The sequence below is a fragment of the Galleria mellonella genome, unplaced genomic scaffold (genome assembly GCF_026898425.1).
Source record: "Galleria mellonella isolate WM207_F2 unplaced genomic scaffold, CSIRO_AGI_GalMel_v1 utg87, whole genome shotgun sequence".
Taxonomy (NCBI): Eukaryota; Metazoa; Arthropoda; class Insecta; order Lepidoptera; family Pyralidae; genus Galleria; species Galleria mellonella.
In genome coordinates, this window is record NW_026442166.1 from 2237411 (window position 1) to 2261326 (window position 23916).

The following is a 23916-nucleotide window of genomic DNA, read 5'->3' on the forward strand; positions in this document are numbered from 1 at the left end:
CATCCATATAATTAACTACGTTGGTTGAGAAAACAATAGAACATGCTAATAATATGCATTTGTCGCGTATAATTTTCCCTTGTGAAACTCTCTGACACAAGTAGCAAACAAATCTGTCCATAGACACATTTTCGCTACCTCATGCGTATGGTACATGTAGTTATTTGTATAATGATACTTCATCAGTCCTTTGAGACAAGTAGCAAACTAATCTGTCCATAGAGACACTTTCGCTACCACTTGTATATGGTATTTCTAGGGGAGAAAGGGGGTGACTGAAAACAAATTAAATTTTACCTGTATTTGTGTATGTACGTATCACCAATTAACTGTCCACTGCTAAATATAACCTCCCCCATAAGGAGGATTTTGCCCGTACTTGCCATGCTTGGCAAGCGGATTGGCAACCGCAGTTTGACTTCTGGTGATGTTTTAACAGGGCGCTGCTGCCCATCCCACCATCATAAGCTCCCTTAATCGCCTCGCACGACACCCACGGGAAAGGAAGGGGTGGCCTATTTTTTTTTAATTAATGATAATGGAATGGTAACCCCACCCGCGTTGTCGGTATACACCGGCGGGGCACCAGTGAAGAATGATAGGTGAGGATGAAGTAGATTAGTTAGCCCATCGTGACGAATCCAACAAGAATTGTTCACGATGGTTTCCAGGGGGAACCGCGTGGTGGTCGACCTAATAAGGTATATTGCTAGCAATGGGGCCATCAAACTCCATTGCTAACAATCCTTTTCCCCCTAGGGGTGGCCTATTCTATGTCGAAACCACACGGTAATTGCGATTACATATTAAAAAGAAACCTGTAACATGAACAATGTCACGGAGGTAAGCTAGATTTAGTGATCTTGTAATGGTTTGTTTGTGGAAAGATGGCAATATTGTAAACACGCTGGTTTACCGATGGTCACACGTCACTCGCTCACGACACGTCCAGATTGTGATGGATCATACGCCAATGTTTGTTCTTTATGGACGTGGTTATGCCACAGTGAACCAAGAATAACAATTTGTTATTAATTAGTTTTTTTTTTTTTTTTAATTCATTATTTCCTAATCAAATACTTGTACACCACCTCGTTCTCGCAATCAAAATAAAAAAGTAAATTTCTTTGTCTGTCCTGACATTTTGAAGTTATTTACCAAATTTTATAACAATTTGTTGAACCATTATGGCACCTAGAGGTAACAAACTATTGTAAATTACTTAATTACAATTATTTTGCTTAATTCTGCTACCATTAATATGTGTGTGACTGCCAATACTCGAAGATTGACTTCTCTCGAAAAAATTGAACTAGGCTCTGAGCAGCAATCTAAGAATTTGCTTGAAGATCTAATAATATGATACACCTATACCAAAATATGCGTGAACAAAATACTAGTCGGAAATTGATGGATACTACTATGTGGAACATCTGATAGTAATAGTGGTGGCCAATCTTCGAATGTTAGTAATCACACACATACTAATGTTAGTGCTAATTGCACTAACATTAGTATGTGTGTAACACAATAATTCTAATCAAATAACCGTTAACTTTTAGTTTGCTTGTCTCAAAAATTTTAATAGAAATTCGAATATCAGGAACCAGTATTCATCCATAAAATGTATTATAAAATTGGCAGGAAATGCAGCAACAGATTTGTACATATATGGATAAATACTGGTTGCATATATGGACAAAGGTTTCTCTATTTAGTCTGTCAGGAACTTTATATGTAAATATATTATAGCCATTACGTAAATAATGTAACAAGCCAGACAATCACACTAATTGAAGGACAAATTAGACAAGAAACATTCTGGAGGTATAAAAACGTCTACTAAGCTAAGCTATTTGGGAATTTACAAGATTCTAATGTAAGTTTCATCATGCAACTTCTGTTATGTAATCAAAATTAACTACAAACAAATGCACTATTTCTTGGTTCACTTTTGCATAACACCTTCATTTTCTATATAAAACAATGTCGAGCAATTAACACTCCAGTGCAAAACGATCGAACGATACCAAAATGCGCGCGCTAACAATCTTCACTCTATTCTGCTTGATTGCGGCGTATTCTTGCCAGAGTCACGACTTGGTGCTTGGTCAGGCAACATACGGTGACGTGATCATTTACAAAGTCAACGAATACAAATATGGTTTCCCGCTCTTCATAAGGACCAGCATCATCGAATACCCAGAACCAGGGCAACATAACTTCGCATACATCAAGGCTATATACGTGAAAGACAACGAGAGAGATGGAACTGGTGGCTACCCGACCATTTCAGCGGGAGGCATTGGACAGAGATTTGTGAAAATCAAACTCAAAAGCCAGAGGAATTACGGCTTCAACTTCACTGTTACCATCTATGGAAGATACTAAGTGATATCAGTACTGTACCGTGGCTATGAACTCCTAGTATTCTGTCGTGTAATGTGCCAAGTATTTCACTGTACCTACAAATTCGCAAAAGTGTGCTTTAAGTGTTTTATATTATAAACTTATTTTATTTGTTGTTAATATAATATATTAATGAAAAATCTCTAATAACTGTTATTTATTACGTACATGCCAGTGGGAGACTTTGTACATAAATCGTTTGGCTGGCCACCTCTGTCCCATTCGTGTTTCTACAGTGAAGCAGTTGTGTATGCATGGCTGTATTTCGGTTTGAAGGGTGGGATATGACAGTGAATTTACAGGGTACAGAGGAATAACACCTGAGTCCTCAGGAATGACAACGCATGGGGGTATCATGGGCGAAACGGTATACTCTGTCATGTCCATGGTATGAAAGATTGAATGAATGGTTTATTTTCTCTTCACAAAAGGGAGTATGAAATAACAACTTGAGGTACAATTAAATATGTAAGACCAATTTTGTGAGAGACTGGTGCTTGCAGTAGGTTTTGAAGAACCAGTATTACAAGCCACCAAATCTATGTTGCATAAAAAAAAAAACATGAAACGTTAACCTAAATTATATTTGCGAGGACTCAATCTTGTGATGACCTATTGTCCTCATTTCATCATCATCATCTCTAATTGTTCGCAGCTGAACAACAGGCCTCAAATATTCATATACAAAAATTTGAAGGAATATCAATAATCCTTATTTATTTATTTATTTGAAACTTACTCACCACACTTACAGTCTCCTAAAACATGTAGTAAGCTGTAGGTTTATTTTACAAACTTACAAATTTTGTACAACATTTTAAAAATATATCAATTTTGTCATTAAATATATCAATATCTGGCTGCTGAGCAATCGGAGAATTGAGCAGAGAAATAGCCTGATAAGTGGGAGCAAACTGAGCAGTACAGGTGCGAACCGGCGGTGCCGATAGTAGTCGACAAGCATGCAGTCGCAATCGCATGCAGCGTTGGGGTGCGTACAAAGAACAACGGCTAAGAGTTGCAGGATTGTCTTAATGTAACTATTTACAAATTAATAATATTAAAGATTAAGAATCGTAAAAAAAATTGAAAATTATTAAGAGAGTATATTGAGGTGTTGGATTGCCCCACAAATAAGGAATACAGATATTAGTAACGTTCAATTTTAATGCTAGGCTTTATAATACACATGAAGGGATACAAAATAGCTCGCGGGCCGTCTTAGTCTCTTGGACGAGCAACCCTTAATTTTTTTATATAAAAGGGCATCAAACAAGAGTGTAGTTCATCTGATGGTAAGTCATTATCGCAGCCTATGAACACTACGGCATCGAATGTTCTCATGTTACATTTTGTGAAATTTTCCAATGCGTTAAGCTTATCAAAATGGTATTAATCCTTTTTTTGAAGGTGCCCATGTCATATTGTGTGAAATTTATGCCCTAACGTACAGTACGAGTATATGTAGAGTTTCGGTTCCAAATTCAACCAGGAATATAATACAACTACCTTAATAAACTATTGATTTAATGGCAAGAATTCTTTTAATATCTTTATGAATAAATGAATAAATATTATTGTTCCCTTTAAAGAATGATACAGATTATAAATATTAACAATATGTACACCAACAAAATTAATACTTAATTACATAAAAATTATATAAACCTAAATCAAATAATATCTTTAAAGTTAACCCTTCTTTGCCTAATGGTGAAAATTTCCATCATAACATTGAATGCCCAAAAATTATATAAAAGAACAAGTTCACTGTAAGTTGATCGTGTCTGAATACCTTTTTAATGTCCATTGCAGAAAAAAAAAAAAACTAAATAATTGTCAAATTTCTTTTTTTAACCATTTTTCTTTTAATTTTGAACATGAAACAATTATATCACCTTCATTTGTTTCACCAATAAAAAAAATTATGCAAAGAAGGGTTAAGTGTCTTTTTGGAATTCCAAAGTCGAATCAGAGCTTCAAATTTTAATTCAAAACGATTTTAAAATTCATACTTAGATTTCAGTGCAGTGCTACCTTTGTGTAAATCAAAATAATTGTCACCAGTGACCGCTATCTTTACACTCATAGCTGATTCATCATGAAGATAAATATTGCAACATAATTTTATTATATCAAACTGAAATTATCTTGTATGCATTTGTCTGTCTGTTTGCTGAAACTATATTGAAAAGATATGCATCACTTATGTAGTTACACGTAAGTATATATTATTATCAATATCTACAGAAACTTGACAACTTGTCACGATGTTTGTATACAAAACAGTGTACATTATTTAAAATCGTGTAAATATAAATGAGTTAAAAACAGGAAATGGCTTTTGTTGTGTTCCGTATTAAAAAAAAAAAATGTTGTCATCACCCGAGTGTCTGACTTTGCTTGAATGACTTCTAAAAGGTGGAAGTTGGTGGATTTGACTTTAGCCTTCTTTTCTATGTATTTTACATAATATTGATTGTAAATTATTTTTACAATTGATTGGATTTAAACCGTCAATTGAAAAATATAATATAATAAAATAAATGTATCTGTATGCTGTATACTTTGCCACCTTCGTGGTATAAAAAAAAAGAAAAAAATGGCTCCATATTAGTTTTATCACTGAAATGAGTTAAAAGTCCAGACCAGCTTTTTTTTATAAGTTTATTATAATTTATTATTGTATGTTATACAATAATAAATTAAAATTAATACTATAAAAAGGAAGGATTTGAAATATTGTATATTTGTAATTAGTTAGTAGTAAAATTAATGGATAAACTAGAATAATATTTAATCGACTTTAAAAATTACTTCACATATAGTAAAGCTAAATTATCACTGAGTAGGTAACAGGCTGGACCCTTAATATATTTAATAAAAGTCAATCAAAACCAGAGCTGGCTGCTAAGAATTAATATTATTTGATTGTTTTTTTTTTTTTTATACAACTTAGAATGGCAAACAAGCTGACGGCCCACCCAATGGAAAGTGGTAACCGTCGCCTGTAAACATGAGCAGTACCATGGACATAAAAGAGTATACTGTTTCGCCCATGATACCCCCCATGCGTTGCCATTCCTGAGGATTCAGGTGTTATTCCTCTGTACCCAGTAAATTCACTGCCATATCCCACCCTTCAAACCGAAACACAGCCATGCAAACACAACTGCTTCACGGTTGAAACACGAATGGGACAGAGGTACCCACGCAATCGACTCGCATTATTCATGGACACTTGTAATAAAACTGCTAACAAACTATTTGTCTCCATTAAAAAATCCCGACTGCAAATATCACCAAATAAATTTAACCTTGATCAATGACTTGGCAATGAAATTTGAGAACATCAATCATAAAATACATTGTTAATTTAAAACATAACGTGTAGAATAGTAGATATTGGTGAAAATAAAAAGCAATTTTTCAAAAAGCATTAGCTAGTGATGTGCCGAGTCAAGTTTACTCGAATATTGATTCGAATATATACTAACTACTCAATTACTTAGTGTACTTAATTTATTTTATTATTTTATCAGATTTCCATTACTTCAGGAACTCGAATACTAATTTCATTTTTATCATAATTTCTTTTTCATCGTATCATTCATTATTTTCCTTAATTACAAAAAGTAAATTTATCAAATGATTGAACATTTATTGTCTTCATTAAAATAAGCATTAGAAATCGATTAAAAAATAATTCTAGTTTAATGACACACTTTACAATGGAATAGTAAACCCACCTGCGCTAACAGTATACGCTGACATGGCACCAATGAGGGATGATATGTGAGAATAAAAAGGCAGGTCAGTTAGCCCATCGTGATGAATACACCCGGAATCACAGTATGATGGTTTCCTGGGACCACGTGGAGGTCGACTTGACAAGGTATATTGCTAGCAATGTGATTGGTAGTTCGCATTACTAAGAATCCTTTCCCCTCACCTAAATGAAAACAACTAATCAAGTAGGCAGTAATTCATCATGGGCAAAACAGTATACTCTGTTATGTCCATGGTACTGCTCATGTCTATAGGCGACGGTTACCACTTCCCATCAGGTGGGTCGTCAGCTTTTTTGCCATTTTAAAATGCATAAAAAAAAGTTTGTATGCACAATTTCCAATCTTTAGTAATTAACATGTTTGTTGCAGCACAATGGGTCTAGTCGAGTTTGAGAAATGGTCGAACCAAACCGAACTATTCTCGGACAAATCTCGCATGTGCTCGCGTATCCGTGGACTGACGCCTGGTCAGAGGCGGGTGTGTCGGAGGCACAAGGATCATATGCCAGCAGTCGCCGTGGGTGTTAAGAACGGGATAACGGAGTGTCAGCACCAGTTCAGAGACAGGAGGTGGAACTGCACAGTCACCACTGATGACACTGTGTTTGGACCACTGACTTTTATTGGTAAGTATTTAGTTAGACTATGGAGAGATGTGTGTAATTTTTATTTGTCTTTGTAGACATTTATCCCTCATGAGTTTACAAATTATTATTTTGTTCTAATAAGGTTTTTCTTCATATGAAACCAGAGGGAGATTTCGTACAAAAGTCGTTTGCTCCATTCGTGTTTTTACCGTAAAGCAGTAGTGTTTGCATGGCTGTGTTTCAGTTTGGAAGATGGGACATGGCAGTGAATTTATAGGGTACAAAGGAATAACACCTGAGTCCTCAGGAATGGCAACGCATGGGGGGTATCATAGGCGAAACAGTATACTCTGTTACGTCCATGGTACTGCTCATGTCTATAGGCGATGGTTACCACTTTTTAAACAGGTGGACCGTCAGCTTGATTCCATTCTAAGTAGTATAAAAAAAAGTAAATAATTTAACGGACTAACTGAAATTTTATACCAAATCTTAAATATAAATAAAAATAATTTCAAAATGCTTATTATTAAGTTTACGTGAATAAATAATATTCAACCATTGCAGTGATAATGTAGTTTAAACATACCATTTCCCTATTGCTGTAATTGTTATTTATGTTTTTTTTTAATGGTATTCAAAAGAGAATATTTAATAATTCGAGGACTCACAAGAAGATTTTGTAGATTAGATTTTATAGATAAATATTATCGTTTCCATATCGGTCTCATACTAAACTTGTCTCTATTGAACTTAGATTGGTTTTAAATAAAATCTTAAAGAGTTTTTGTTCATTCCGTATCTAAATGTAGTATTATATTACTTATTTTCAATTTTTTTTAACATTCCTATCAATATAAGAAACACGAATTTTGGACCGAATTTTATTTTTATCACATAAAAACTTACAATATTTTACTAATATAATAAAATTGTAACTATACGATATCTGTACATAGATGATATTTAAGAAAAAATATCATTAGAGAAGGCCTCTTATGATATTTTTTTCTAATAATAAGACTAATAGCAAAACAATAAATATTAGATATGTTGTCTATCTGTCTGTCTGTTTGCACGCAAAAACTACTGGACTAAATTGAATGCGGTTTTCACAGTCGTTATCCTGAAGGTCTAACTTAAAATGTGGTGTATGTAACATCCTGATATGCAATCTAGAAGTAGTCCATTTCGTTGGTTTTCTTACTTCTGAAATCCACGAAATAGCAAGCAAAAAGCTAGTAAAAAAATATATATGTAAGTACGAGTATATTTCGTCGACTTTGCTTGTATCTTCTTAGAAGATTTGCATTCTTGTTATATTTCTAACAACCTACCTCAATGTGAGTCAACTTTTTTAATTTGTGGGCCGCAGTATAATTTTTGCGGGTCGCATTTGTATCGCGAATTGTAGAAAAGAATAGAATTTTATTGCTAACTGTGTACATACATATAGCAGTAAACATTGCTTTAGACTTGACATTAGTATCAACAGTTATACCCTGTCGGGTATGCAACAGTTTGAAAACAGGTAAATAGCTAGCACAAATATCAAGACATTTAAATACTATTAACGTTACATAATTGAAATTAATTGATTCATAAATGAGAGCATTAAATAGGGTCGTAGATCCTTATTCTCAATAATATTACAAATTGAAAAATGTAGTTTTTGTTAACTTTTGACTTCTTAACGGCTCAACTAATTATTGTGAAATTTAGTATACATATAGTATTGGGAGTGAAGAAGGACATGGGCTAATTTTTATCCTGATCAAACAACATAACTTTGGTCACGGACGAAGTCGCGTATAAAAAATAGTAATTTAACCATTTTAAGTGGCATACTCTAGTCTAGATATTTTAACGTCTTAATTAAATTAATTTTGGGTTTAGTTAAAAAGTTATAAAGTCCGTTCAGAAGTACTCGACTTTCTAATATGACTCAACTCTTTCTCGTTTTTATTTACCTCTCAACAGAATATTACAGCTTACCTTGCTGATTATTCGTCACTAATTGTTCAAAATCAATATCTACAAATTCAGTAGAATCGCAATTATATTATATTGTCTCGAAAAGATTGCTTAATTTTCTTTAATTACAAAATAATAAACAAACACCAAAAGTCTCGATTCTAGCGCCATCTAGTATTTCGTGTCCAATTTTGTTTAATGACCAATCAACTTAACAATAAGGCGACCTTTTGTATAAATTCGCATTAATTATTTTCTGTATTTATTATTATTATTATAACTGGTGTAATAAAGTGTAAAATAAATAAATAAATATACGTACATCTATTGCGTGCGACCCACTGGTTGAGCACAACTGACCTATTTGATATTTCTCTTGGAAATATTCGGCTGAACAATAGACATGTATCAAGATAAAGATGCGATAAATTTACTTGTGTGGAACAAAGAAATGTTGACATAGAACGTAATAAAAATATCATAAAGACAACAGGCTACCAGAGTGAAATGTGGCCCGCAATTATTTTGCCGCTTCAGTAAATTATGTTTTTTTCTTAATGGCTGAAGATGGAATAGTAACCCTGCTTACGCTATCGGTAAATGCTGGTGGAATACCAGTGAAAAATGATAGGTGAAGATGAAGGTAGGTCAGATGGACCAAAGTGACTAATTGAACAACAATTAACCACTATGGTTTCCAGGTGGTATCGCTAATTTTCATATTATGTAAGCTTTAATAATAATAACAAGTGAAATCAAATGAGTTTTGTCAACTAAATCGAATTCCTAACGATGGACTGCTACGATGTGAGAGCTGGTGTTTCCCAGGGATCCGTCCTTGGCCCTATTTTATACTTACTCCTTATGGGTATCACCCATAGTGGATGTTTCTGAATCTGTGAACATATCTTGACAACTACATTTACGGATGTTTCTGATTTAACAAACAATCAGAAATTGCTTCAAAAACATTACAGAAACTTATTGATAAAGTACATAAATGGTTGACAGATTGGCAAATCAGAGTAAATGTTTAAAAATTAAAACATATGTACTTTAAAAAAGAATATAAAAATATTTACTTTGATCCGGCTGTCCAATTTCGAAAGGATGTATTACTTCATAACACAGCTGTATTCTAGTTTTTACCTTAACCATGACCAAGCTTGAAAATATCATATATAAAAGAAACAAGATGTTCATAACCAAAAACTGAAATCCCAACACTACTTACTTGGGATACAATTCAAACTATCGATATGTAGACGCCAATGTTCTGATTTAGAAATTAATATTGTAATCTAAAAATAATAATTAAAATAATAAAGAAAAAACTAAAAAAAATTAAAATAGGTACGCCTAATAATAAAAGCTGTGTGTACCGTGCAGTCCCGGCATAAAACATTTCACCCCATCCTTTTACGTGGTTGTCATAAGAGACGATTAAAGGAACATAATGGTCGAGGGATGGGTAGCAGCGTCCCTCTTAGAACATTGCCAAAGCCTAACTGCGGTTACCATCTTGCCTGCCAAGCGTGGGAACTACCAGCAAAACCCATCCTTATGGAGGTGGTCTTTAGGATTAGACAGTTTACGACAGATATGTTGATAATGATGGAGAAAAAAGTTCCTAAAGATGGTAACACAGTTACGCCAGTCACTACGCTGCCACCTTTATGAAGTAATTCTGTTCGCAATCATACTTGTTTACAGAATAAACATTATAAATCATTCACAGATCTGCAAATAAAATTCGAAATTAATTTTAAAGAATAGTCGTGCCTGTGCCACTTTCTACAACTCCAAAAAGCTTAAAACTTTGAAACACTGTACGTATGATACCAGTGACGTAACATACAATCGCAACGGATGAGAATGTAGTTTATCTTCGTATTATCAACTGCTGGTGTTGAAAATGTAGGAATGCGCAGTTTTGCACAGCTCTAAATCTCTCGCAGACTACTCGCGGAGTGGCGTGCGGGACGCTAACTGATTTATGGCGACATCCCATTCGCGGTACTATTTGCACTAAGAACAATAAGACTTTAATATTTAACTTGCAAGTTTGTTCTAGTCAAAGCTTTTAACTCGAACGTATTTAAGTATGACTTTAATTTATTAAATCTTATTACTATAGATAACAAGTTTGTTATTTGCAACCTATATTATGTATTATATGCGAGGGTTTTAGAGTGAGATACAAATGGAAATCATTGTCATCATTATCGTCTCAGACATTATCTGTTCATTGCCGAACATAGACCTTCCCCATAGACTATCATAACGTAGCCTATGAACGCCTGCAATACCAGAGATATTACGCGCGCATTGCCGACCCTGAAGAAACCTCTTTACCCCCCCTTTTGAAGAACCCCATGCTGTAATTTCTTGGGAAAATCTTGGCAGGGAGCTCATTCCATAGCCTGAGTGTTCGTGGGAGAAAACATCTCTGAAACCACGTTGTACACGACCATTTAGGCTGTAAGGTATGAGGGTGAACTCCCTGTCGATGGCGAGCCGTACAATGATAGAAAGTGGCCATAGGCATCATATTGAATAAATAATTCCTCTGAGCACAATCCGTTGTACAAGCGGTAGAACACGCAAAGTGAGGCAAAATCTCTCCTAAGACTTAAGGGTTCGATACCGCTTGCAAGCCTGGGATCATCGACAATTCTCATAGCTCGTCGTCGCACTAAGTCGAAGGGTTCAAGCTGGTATCTAGGTGCTCCCGCCCATAAGTGACAGCAATACTCCATATGGGACCAGATTTGCGATTTGTAGAATGTATTTCAAGTAATCCGTTCTACTCTTAATCGTGTGTAAACCCGTAGAAATATTACTTGTGTGAAATTAAAACGTTAACAATGTTGCGTCAATTTCAACCATCTTCAAAAACAGGAGGTTCTCAAATCGGTTGTATTTTTTTTTTGTTTGTAAATAAAGTTTTAATATTATTTTTTGTGATCTATAAGAATATCATCATTATATCAACTTTTAACTGACCACTGCTGGACATAAGCCTACCCCTTAGGAGGTTTTGCCAGTAATTGCCACGATTGGCAGGCGGGTTGGTAACGGTAATTAGGCTATAAAAATGTTTCAAGAGAGACGCTGCGGCCATTCCTCACCTTCCCTTAGTCGCCACTTATGATACCCACGAGAAAGGAAGGGGTGGTCTATTCTATGCCGGGAACACGCGGCCATATCTGTCAGGATTTGCACTTACAGAAATTTACCCATAGAAATTTTATCCAAAAAATTTAGTTTACAATTAAAATTTTGCCCTAATTAAATTCGTTTTTGTTTATGAATTACAATCTTATGTTAAACAATTTAACGTTGTAAATTTTTAACAGCGTCCAGGGAGACGGCCTTCACACACGCGATCACAGCCGCTGGAGTATCGCTGTCAGTGTCCCGAGCGTGCAGGGACGGAAGACTTGCCAGCTGCGGCTGCAGCAGGGCTGCCAGGCCGAGGAATTTACACAACGAGTGGGTGTGGGGTGGCTGTGGTGACAACTTGGAGTATGGCTACAAGTAAGTTACATTTGAAATTACCAGAGAGAGAGCTTTTGAATTAATTAATTAATATATTTTATTTGCATTATGTGATTATTTAATGTGGCGACCATGTGTAAACGCAGTGTAAAACGACCCTCCCCTCCACTGGATGGAGTGAGGGCCTCAAAAGCATTATAGGGAGTCAGTGGATGCAGGTGGCTCAGGACCATTCCTTATGGCAGTCTATGAGAGACGCCTATGTCCAGCAGTAGACGGATGATGGCTGAAATAATGATGATGATGATAATGATTTGCATTATGCATATATTGTATTCTCAGTCTCCATTACTAACAATCCCTTTCTCCCCACTTTTCTGAATATTAAACTTACCAAATTGTTTATGAAATAAAAGGCAATAAATTAATAGAAAAATCAATTAAATGAACCATTTCTAAGATGACGTATCAAGATTAAACATGTACCAGCTTTTAAATTAGACCTTTAGAAACACAACTGCGAAAATCGGGGGGGGGGGAGGGATTGTTAGTAATGGAGACTGAGAATCCCATTGCTAGCAATATACCCAACCAGGTCGACCTCCTCGCAGTTCTCTCTGGAAACTATCGTGGTTAATTACTGATGAATTCATCATGATGGGCTAACTGGTCTGTTTTCATTCTCATCTATCACCCTTCACTGGTGCTCCGCCAGCGTATCCCGTTAGCGCAGGCAGGGTTACCATACCATTTTCACCCTTAAAAAAAAACTGTGAAAATCGCATCTAATTTGGTGTAGTAATTTTTGCGTGACGCCGAAACATACAGACAGAGAGACAAAATCTCTAAACAATATTATTTTAAATATTATATATATATATATATATATATATATATATATATATATATATATATATATATATATATATATATATATATATATATATTAAATATTATTATTAAATATCTCCCATGTACAGTTATTACTCCCATGTAAACTGTATACTAGAGTATACAGTTTAATTATTTTATTATATTATTTAATTATAATTATCCCTCAAGGGGAGGCTTATTTTTGGCAATGGACAGTTAGAAGCTGATATGATGATAAAATTTTTTATATAAAAAACATTAATATAAAAAAAACTAATGAAGTTAACATCAAAGTAAATAATTGCTTACAATTATCATTATGGACTAAATACAATATTATTATTGTTACATTAAGGAAGCGCAAATTGTATCAAATATATGATATTTGATACAATTTGCGAGGAAAGGTTGTTGAGGACTATTTAACGATAGTACCAACGATTTCTGTAAACCTAGTACTTGAGATGCGATTATACCTTTTTCAGCGACGCTTTGTATTTCCACGACATACAAGAGAGGAGAGAGTATGTTCAGTATGCCCTTAATTTTGTGTTTATTATTTTCTTTATTAAAAGACGATTTATACACAATTTTAAATCGATATTTGAGACAATCAGTTGTATATTAATCAGATGATAAATTAAATAATACTTCAATGATTTTATTTGAAATTTAATCACAAAATAAATTAATAGTACATTTTGATACGTACTTACAATAAAAAAACTGCATTTATTGCACTACATTGAGAAATGAAATCGACTAAAGTAACATAAAATGACTATACAAGTTCAATTTCAAGTTTTCTACTTCATTATTTACTTACACTAGTACTTATTTTATCTGTGCCTAGAACTAGTAGAAATTCAATAAATGTAAGTAAAATATCCAGATACCTATGTTCGCCTTATACCGTCTACTATAATCTATTACAGTATCAACACTTTTCCTTGAATTCTAGTAGTAGTAGGAATTGTAGTAAATCCTTTAGAATACCTACACCATCTTATGCGTTCCTACTGAAAGATTATTATTTTATTTAAATACGCCTCCCAACTGTGGAATGGGAGCAATAAGGTTGTATCTATCTCTTTACGGTTTATGCGAGCCTAGTATTTTTCCCCCACTTTATCGAAATTTTCCCCGCAGAAAAATCGCAATTTCCAAAGAAGAAAGTCGATGAACCATTTCTCATTGTATAGAAGAAAAACAGCTTTATTTTACTAGTGACATCTGTATTATGTGATGATTAATTTACATTTATCTTTTGAATATGTTTTATAAAAATTAAAATAATTGAATAATAATATGAAATTTAATGCAGTACCATAAATAATATAATATAAAGAAATTATGTCACACACACACACACACACACATTTACTACTAAACAACAATTAGTTATTTTTTTTTGCGTTACGGTGTATTGCGTACAATATCGTACAAATAAACCGTTAGATCCATCACCATAAATTATTCTTATGCCGTCACCATGGCTCTTACACCTGAAAATAGCTGAAACTCAGGTAAAACTCACCTGCTTCACCTCTTACCTGCGTACTAGGATTGCAACGGTTAAGTGAAGTTACTTCACCTGAAAACTCACACAAACGAACACATTTCAATGTGTGAAATATAAGGGAGGTGAAGGTGACAGGAAATTTCCCTTCTGCGGAAAAGAGACGTACTATTTGTTTCTCCTTCACACTTTTCCACAATACACCTGTATGAATGTATTTTATAAACGTACTGTTAGCACCTGAAATTTCCGTAGTTCCGTAGGTAAATTTTCTCCTGCAATTCTCTTCTACCCTGGTACTCAGGTGAGTCGTAAGACAGGTGAAAAATTTATGTACTTAACTTTGTGTATGAAACTACGTCTCTTTCTTACCTGACCTTTTTAAATGTAAAATAATAATAAGCTAATACAACCCGTATAGAATAATTTGATTGTACATTATAAATTTTTTATAGAAAATCTTTAAATGTTTCAAGGTATTCTTTACCGTTGAGATGAACATGTTTTATTTTAATTTATTATTTTTATAAATAATACTACTTATTTTTATTAATAATCATATTATAAAAAATATTTACCAGCAAACTCACTTCATTAATTCATTATTTATATTAATGTAATTATAAAAAGAAAAGAAAGAAGAAGGATCTGTGTAAAAAATTGAGAGTAATTCGTAATTAATCAGCTGTCAGTTGAGCTTCACACGGGTGTCAAAGCATGGCTAAAGACAGGTCGGCTACTAGATCAACATAAACGCTGAAGAGTTTGGAATATTTTGAAAGCAGAATAGGTACTTCCAATACTACGGTGCGTAACTACGTGGTAGCATAGCCCGTAAAACACCTCCTACGGGTGTGTGCATTCCTAAGATTTTTTCACGTACTGAAAGGGTTAGACCGCCGCTGAAAACGGTTGAATTGATGACATTTTTATTTTATTCAGTATACGATATAATGGGAGTTCATGGATAAAAAATAAAATACCGAAAATTGGCTATTTCATCTACAGGGTAAATTTGATGTTTAGCATCCTTTTTCCCCCCTTAAAAGATGTCAAATTATTTCTATTTCAGCCTATCAAAATTAATATGACATTCTTAGCCCATCGCAAAAAGAGGAATATTATAAGTTTTGTTCGTGTGATGATGTCGTAGTAAAACGGATAGACTGCTTTTAATGAGGTTTTATATTATTTAATACATATTTTTATTGGGTTTGGTTCTGAGCTATTATGTATTTATACTCGTCACAGACTACCTAATAGTATTCTAATAAGGTTCTATAGATTACCGTAGACTAAGATTGATTATAACATTATTATTATATAGGTAACTATATTTAATCAGAACTCTCTCAGCCTAGAATCGCAGTTAATTATCTTCAAACCATTATCTGAAAAAATGTCTAAAGCTCAAAATAAAAACGTATTATAATATGAAATATAGGATGCTTTTTTTTATGCAACTTAGAAAGCTGACGGCTCACCTGATGGAAAGTGGTTACCGTCGCCTATAGACATGAGCAGTACCATGGACATAACAGGATATACTGTTTCGCCCATGATACCCCCCCCCATGCGTTGTGTAGTGTTGTTTAGTACATAACGTCATAGTCGTGTAAAATAATATAATGTAGAATAACGCCATCTTTGGGATATTTAATGTAATAACCTGAACAATTAAATTTTTTATTTAATAAATTACATTTTTAATTTAATAGTTAGATAAACTATCAAGTTTACAGACCACCTTAGAGAACTAAATGTAAGACACTGTTTTATTATAAAAAAATAATTATACATATTGTTTTTTTTTTATTATAAATTTATAACATACTTGTCCTTAAAATATTAATAACATCGTTGTAATATCTAACTGTTAGTTTTAGAAATAGAGTTGCAGTGACGACGTAATTATTACGGAACAACAGGGCGAAGTTACATTAGTTCGTTCCCAGTTAAATAAAATTGTAAAATAAAAAAAAACCACACAACCCGCTGTATTTTTTCATGATGCGCAGACAATTACCAGGATTTAATGAAACATCAGCAGGTCTCCATAAACATTGAAACAAATTTCCATTTTCTTTTTTTTTTTTTATAAATGTAATTTCAGGAAACGTAAGAAACAATAAACTAAGTTATTTGTTTTTATGGCTTTCATTTTCACAAAAACATGGAATTTTCTGCATATTTCGTGTCGACGTGGTTAGGGCCACATGAAAGCAAAGAGCATTTTTGTTCAAGCGCAGGTGAAAGCAACTTTTTTTTACAACGAACGATAAACGTTCTTGCTGTGTATATTTGACGGCGCTTTAACTGTATTGAAACGTCACACATTTGAGGCTGCGCTACTAGGGTATTAGAAGTTACCAGAAGTCACCACAAGGAATATCGGAAAGGTCGCTATTGCACGGATGGAGAAAAATATTCACTACTACATCTATATTTGCGGACTGCTAAACATGTTAAAGTTACTAATAATGTATGTAGTGAGGTCAGTGACCATCTAAAATGGCATCTATTGGCGGCTAGGAAGCCAATCTGAAAAAGTTCTATAATAAAAACAAGCAAATATACACGTGATTCACTGATACATCTACATTCTTTGAATTAGCACCTCACTCTTGGTATCCTTTAAAACATAGAACATTCATTCTAGTATTGAAATGCAAAAACTAGTCGGTTATTTAGACTCAGCGGACTTAGCTGTTTCAAGCAGGTTTCAATGAAGGACAATCCATAGGAATAGAAAAATATTAAAATAGCGAGCCCATTGCTGTTCATTACGAATCGGAACTTTTTGTCATTTAATTTAATTTCATTATTTATTTTTTTAATTTTACTTGCATTTGGATTATAGCAGTCACTTGTTAACTAATAATTCTCATTCGAAATAGTTTAAAATAATAGCAAATCTCTTAGTTCTGCTATTAGAGTATTAAGTTCCAGTGAATCTATTACAGTTTGCATTGACACATAACTCCGAAATTAGAAATACCAAAATTTATAACAATATATGGATGAATGGGTGAATTTTTCTTACTCATTCACTCAAAAGCTACTGAACAGATTTGAATGAAATGTAGTACATGGATAGGTTATATCCTAACTTAAAGCAACTTTATGAACTGGTTCACGTAGACGAAACCACGGGATATAGCTAGTAAATAAATAAATGCCTGAATTTCATGCCACATTTCTAAGACAATGGCTTTGCAAAAATCCGGGCCTTAGTTACTAGGACTCTATAGATTATAAACAGGTTTAAAAATGCATATCAAATACGGGTCGAATGGTACAAAAAAAAATTGCCAAGCTCAGTGAGCACGAAAGAGACAAAACACGAGCTTTTTAGATTAGAATACGTCGATACTTTTTAAGTTTTTTTTATATACTTTAAAAAAGCGTTTCCGATTTGTCTGTTTGAATTTTCTATACTGGGAGAGCATGTTTCGTAACAGTTGGGGAATGATCGGTATGCGACCGAGGAGTGTTTTCAGGATTTCGCTAAAAGGAATGATACGATTCACTTACATAAAGGAGATTTTCCCGCATTTGAGTATTTCTGAAACCAGGCCCACATAAGTGACTAAAGACGGCTAAGAATGTTAAGAATGCGCGGTATGTTTGGAATGCATTCCAGGGGTAATCTTCGGGGTCGGATCTTTGTAGAATTTTCGTGATCACTCGAATAATCGGATACTTAATATGTATAAAAATTTAAATAATTGTATTGTATGGAAATTTTCTATCTGACAAGAATAGTTTATAACTATTATTCAGATTAATGATTGATTTAAAAATTGTAAAATAATGTTTACTACACAAATATAAAAAGGTAGTTAGTTTATTTATTTTAAGTTATGCAGGTAGCTCAGGACCGTTCCTTATAGCAGCATATGGGGGAGGCCTATGTTCAGTAGAAGACAGATAATGTCTGATATGATGATGATGATGATGATGATGATGATGATGATGATATGTAAATAAACACTGGCTGATTAAATTGTTTTTTATTTTTATTTTTAATCATTCTTTTTCCTATATCACTTCCATGTATATTTGATTTGAGACCAAATTAATTTTTGAACTATTTAAGTTGTTATTTTTAAAAGAAGCTGTTTATTACCTATATTTTTCAGAAATAGCTGAACAGAGAGAGGATAACCTGCGACTCTGTCCCGGATAACCCGAGTTAATGCGCTAAGAATGCTTAAATCCGTTACCGTTTACTAAGACGGCATAGGTTGCAAGTGATAGTTTATCCGGATGTAGTGGCTTACACGGTTATACCAATTTCAGGTTACATTCTTTTAATGTACTTAAATAAAAAAAAAAAACTCGTTAAAATTATGTAATTTTTCGTATACTAATTTCTGACATTTCTATCTTAGATATTTATAATGATTTCAAAGTATTTATACACGAAACAAGGCTATGGTACCAGGAGCAGAAAGTAAAGAGGTTAACTGAGCCTCAACACACCCTCCGAATTCAAGTACAATTAAAATTATGCTTCGACCCCTGAACATAAGACTGTTTTTATTAAAGCGTTTATATAAATCAATAAAGCGAACGTAGACCCTTCGTAGCGGTTGGCGTAGAGTTACGCAAATGCTCACAGATAGCTATCCTTTTTGGTCATGATGTCTCTTTCTTCCATTTATTTATCTATGTATATAAAATTTAATTGGCACTCGTTGGTCTCGCTAAAATTAAAAAACGGCTTTAATGATTTGAATAACTTTTATTTGTTTCGTTCGTTATAATACAGGAGTGGTTTAAAAGAAAAAAAAGTTAGAAAAACCCAGCTTTCAGCTGAAAAAACGAAATATTAAGCATACCTAGGTAATTTAAATGGAAATCGCTATTTCGGATTATTTTTAATAGATGGCGTTGTAAGTTATACAAAGTTCACCGGGTCATTTAGTTCGGGAATAAAATAATTTAATTTGTTTTTTTAATTTAAAATATTTTTCTTTTTTATCTACCTTTTTATTATATCTTGACTTAATTCTCCATAGACATTGATATTATAGACATAGACAACTTAATAATTATTAAAGAAATCAGCTCTAAAAACAATTTATTATCTATACTTATAATAAATCCGTAGAGAGGTCAATTCTGTACATGAAATATATTTCCAAAATAACTATCAGGGGGTGATTATTGATCGATACTGATGCCAAAAATGCAATCAGTAAAATTTTTGTCTGAATATAATTATTATACCCAAATTACGTTGACGTCAGGCAGGCGGCCGGTCGTAAAACTATGAGCTAAATCTTTTTGTAATATGGATAAAAAACATATTACGCCGACCCCAAATAATAGGTGGGATAAGGGTAGGAAGAAGAAGAAGATTATTATTGTTATACCTATCTCAGGCACGAGTCTCTCACAATTATATTTATAATTTGATTACTTCAATATAAGCATGTCTCATTGTATCTCACTGTAATGAATTGTGAAGAGAAAATAAATCTATTTATTATTATTTATTACTATTATTATTAATCAGGTTCACGGAAGGATTCGTCGACATCCGCGAAAGGGAGAGGAAGGTGAAGCGCGGCAGCCGGGAACAGGGGCGTCAGCTGATGAATAGGCACAACAACGAAGCTGGAAGACGGGTATGTACTTGGTGAGGTTTAATTAGATCTCCGTAGCACAACGACAGACATATTGCTTTGCTTAATAAAGTCCCAGGTTCGATTCTCAGTTAAGCCAATTTAAACAAGTCAAATTTAATTTGTTGCATAACAATTATGTTCCATAAGAAAGCAACTTCAATGTAGCATAATCAGTTATTTTGACTTGAAGAATAAATTACTGAACCGATATTGATAAAATTTCTATGGGACCAATTTGTAAGTGTATCCTTTCAGATAAAAAAAAATATAAAACGCTTTACAACTGACGGAGTTATGAGGTAATAAACATAGAAAATACAACTTAATTAATAACCTCCTTTTTTAATGTCGGTTAAAAATATGGTACAATAAGATGAGTTTAGGCTTCACACATTTTACCGCTATGAAGTGGCGTGCAACATGTCTTTAAGTAGTTATATATTTTGGTGTTTGTATGCACGTATGTATGTATGTATATGTGTATATATTAATAAGTAGGATTATATATTTATATTATTGCATGTATCACAACTCCATATTTAAAAAAGATAGAATTTTCATTATTAATAATGCCGAACATTAGTCGCATTGCTAGCAATATACCCAGTCAGGTCGACCTCCACGTGGTCCCCTACTGGAAACCATCGTGCTGAATTCCTGGTGTATTCAACATGATGAGCTAACTGACCTGCCTCTTCATCCTTATCTATCATCTCTCACTGTTTTGTCATCCTTGGCATCCTCACCTATCATTCGTCACTGGTGCTCCGCCAGCGTATACTGTAAGTGCAGGCGGGGTTACTATTCCATTATCATGCATTGAAAAAAAAAGTTGAAAGAGCATACATATGAGCATCATTGGTATTGACGTATCACAGTCTTATAAAAATTTTATTTCATAAAAAAAATTACTTCAATTATAAATTATATATATTTTTTAATTATTTATAATAATATACCACCCCCAATAAGATTGTCTAAAACTAAACACATTTTAAAAAAAGAACTTATAATTTTTTTTAATTAATAAACATAAAATTGGCATACCTAATAGGTACGTAGCGGAAATATTTATTGCCTGAATACCTAAATGTGACAGAGAATGATCTCTGACTACCCCTCATCTAATGATATCTGTTATTTATTTATTTATTTAGAATATAATGTCAAATGGAGGCGAATGTAATTGACACATACAATGCAGTTTATTTATATTTCTCTTTATTGTTAGTTTTAATGAGGAGTTTCGCGACTGACTCTTGGCCACAACAGAATATCAGTGTTTTGCTCTTTTAAGGGCAAAGCAATAAACTGAGTTGTGACCATTTTGTGTTACTATGGCACACGCATGAAGAAAGAGAAAGAAAGGAGATTGTTAGTTTATATATTTTGTGTTTTTTTTTTATTTATGCTTTTTTATTTTCATTATTTTATCTCTTTTACTGTGTATTATGTGTATGTTTTTTTTTTTATTGTAATTTGTGTGTTGTAAGTAATGTAAATAAATTATTTATCTATCTATTTTTGATATATATTTTATTGGCATCTTTTTTACCAGTACAAATATACAGTTTATGCGACATAAACTAGTTTTATTGTTCAATCCAATCGCAGGTATATCGTAAGAATTACAAGCAGATACCAAGTCGAATAGTCGCTCTCAGTTTTACAAGTTTCTATGAACTATTAAATCCGACTTATAAGAAATTAGTTGCCACTGACAGACGCTGTAAATATCCAATGAGTACTTAATCCGTATTTAGAGAGCGGTTTAAGGGATTAATTTATTTATACGTGGGGTCATGAGTACGGCGTATCTCGAGATATCTCACTTATTTATATTTATGATTTTAATTGAAATTTCAAAAGAAAAAGGCCTTTGGTACAATACTATTCAGGCTGAACCTCCACATATTCCTTGGTTTTGTGGAATTAAAATCAATAGGTACAGTATTAAATTAGCTGTTCATCTACGATCTGGTCATTATCCATCAAAAAAATTTGCACATATTATGGGCAAGTCCTTGTCACCTCATTGTCAAACTTGTAATACCATCGATGATGTGCATCATATTCTATTAGAGTGTCGTATTAACATGAAGGAAAGAGAAGAATTCATGCGCCACTTTAACTTAAATAAATTTAATGTTGGTCTTATTCAATCTATGTTAGCTGAACTTAAACCAGAAATTTTTGAACATCTCTGTAAATTATTGATGCCCATTAATTCTTCTCTGTCCGCGTCTAGGGAAAGTAGATAAAGTTTTGTTTGAGAAATCAGTTCAGGGTACAATAGGACTGATATACCTAAAAAAGATAACAGCCCTTAAAATAAAATAAAAAAAAAAATTGCTGTTATACGCACGTGTCAGAATTAAATATTAAACAACTGCAGGGTAATAGATTTATATAGTAATTTAATTACGTAATTATAACTTTAAATGGTATATGTATATAATATATTCTTTAGCAATATAAAGGTTGTAAGCCTCTTGATAATAAATAGAAATAAAGCACAGGTTCACTTAGTTCATTTACTTTACATATCATACTATTAAATCATATATTTACTTATTTCACTTTGTATTTGATATATAACAAATAATTAAATATATATAAATTAGTGTTCTATATACATTACAAGAATAATTTATAAACAAATTTGGTATAATAACAATTTTAACGTTATATTATACTTAAGGTAGTTAGTCTGATTTTTATTAATAAATGTAGGTACACATTTTAATAATATATCAATATAGTATCTAATCGATATAAATACAGATATCAGACTGATATGGGCGATATCGAAATAGTCCAGAGAAACTTGATATATAGATATTGGAGCGATACCGATATTATCCATGTCTTTAAATAAAGTTTAGTTATACAGATACTAGATATTTTGATATGATATATTCTACTGTTATACTACCTAGCAAGGCTGAGTGAAGAGGGTTTGTTAGTTATGGGGTAACTGCCCCATTTCTAGCAATACAGGGTGTATTGTGGGGTATCAGATCGACCTTCACGCGATAATCAATGGAAAACATCGTGGCTAATTCTAGTGGAATTCGTCACGATGGGCTAACTAACTTGCTTTCGTCCTCACTTGTCATCCCTTACTGGTGCCCTGTTAACGTATACCGATAGCGCGGGCGGGAATACCATTTCATTATCACCCATTAAAAGACCTTATTATTATGACGTCATCACTTGAATTAAATTGGATATTTTTTAATTATTTTCACGAGTAAAATTTATTTTTTTAATAATTATCAGTATCTAATATCGTATCATAATCTCATTATCATCACAAAAATATTTTTTTTAATTAATGAGAATTGGCAACACTTCGGTATTATGACATTGTCTTGAGTATACGTGTACAACTATGTAGTAAAGTTAATATTTATACCAATTAAATACGTATCGAAATATTCGCGAACGCTCATAACATGAGCTGTTAAAATCGCTGATGTTATAGCTTCTCGTTGCTATATCAACGTCGTCCCTCAGTACAATAAAATAGGGCATTAATTCAGATTATATGTATAGGCATTTTGTAAGTATTACGCGCAATATGAACGTTGTGGTCGCTGCGCGCTAATCTTCTAGAACATCAC

The 23916-nt window shown here is 33.1% G+C and overlaps 2 protein-coding genes across 4 annotated transcripts in view; both read left to right on the forward strand.

The window, feature by feature from the left end:
* The window catches only part of LOC113513688 (protein Wnt-5b-like), a 48722-nt gene that overhangs the window by 18766 nt on the left and 6040 nt on the right, over positions 1–23916 (forward strand). Inside the window, exons 1-4 of one of the 3 annotated variants that reach the window (XM_052902076.1) lie at positions 3776–4629; positions 6570–6826; positions 12121–12301; positions 20179–20290. In XM_052902076.1, coding sequence (XP_052758036.1) covers positions 4607–4629; positions 6570–6826; positions 12121–12301; positions 20179–20290 — 573 coding nt within the window. In that variant the 5' untranslated portion in view covers positions 3776–4606. Of the gene's footprint in view, positions 1–3775; positions 4630–5456; positions 6305–6569; positions 6827–12120; positions 12302–20178; positions 20291–23916 lie in introns of those variants that run through there. The other 2 variants (XM_052902075.1, XM_052902074.1) reach the window with 2 other exon arrangements.
* Positions 1996–2551, forward strand: LOC113512681 (probable salivary secreted peptide). The gene has a single exon (XM_026896603.3). The coding sequence runs from the start codon at positions 2035–2037 to the stop codon at positions 2389–2391; it is 357 nt and encodes a 118-aa protein (XP_026752404.1). The 5' UTR covers positions 1996–2034; the 3' UTR covers positions 2392–2551.

Coding starts and splice junctions, on each gene's coding strand:
- LOC113512681 (XM_026896603.3), top strand. CDS start 2,035: ATGCGCGCGCTAACAATCTTCACTCTATTCTGCTTGATTGCGGCGTAT.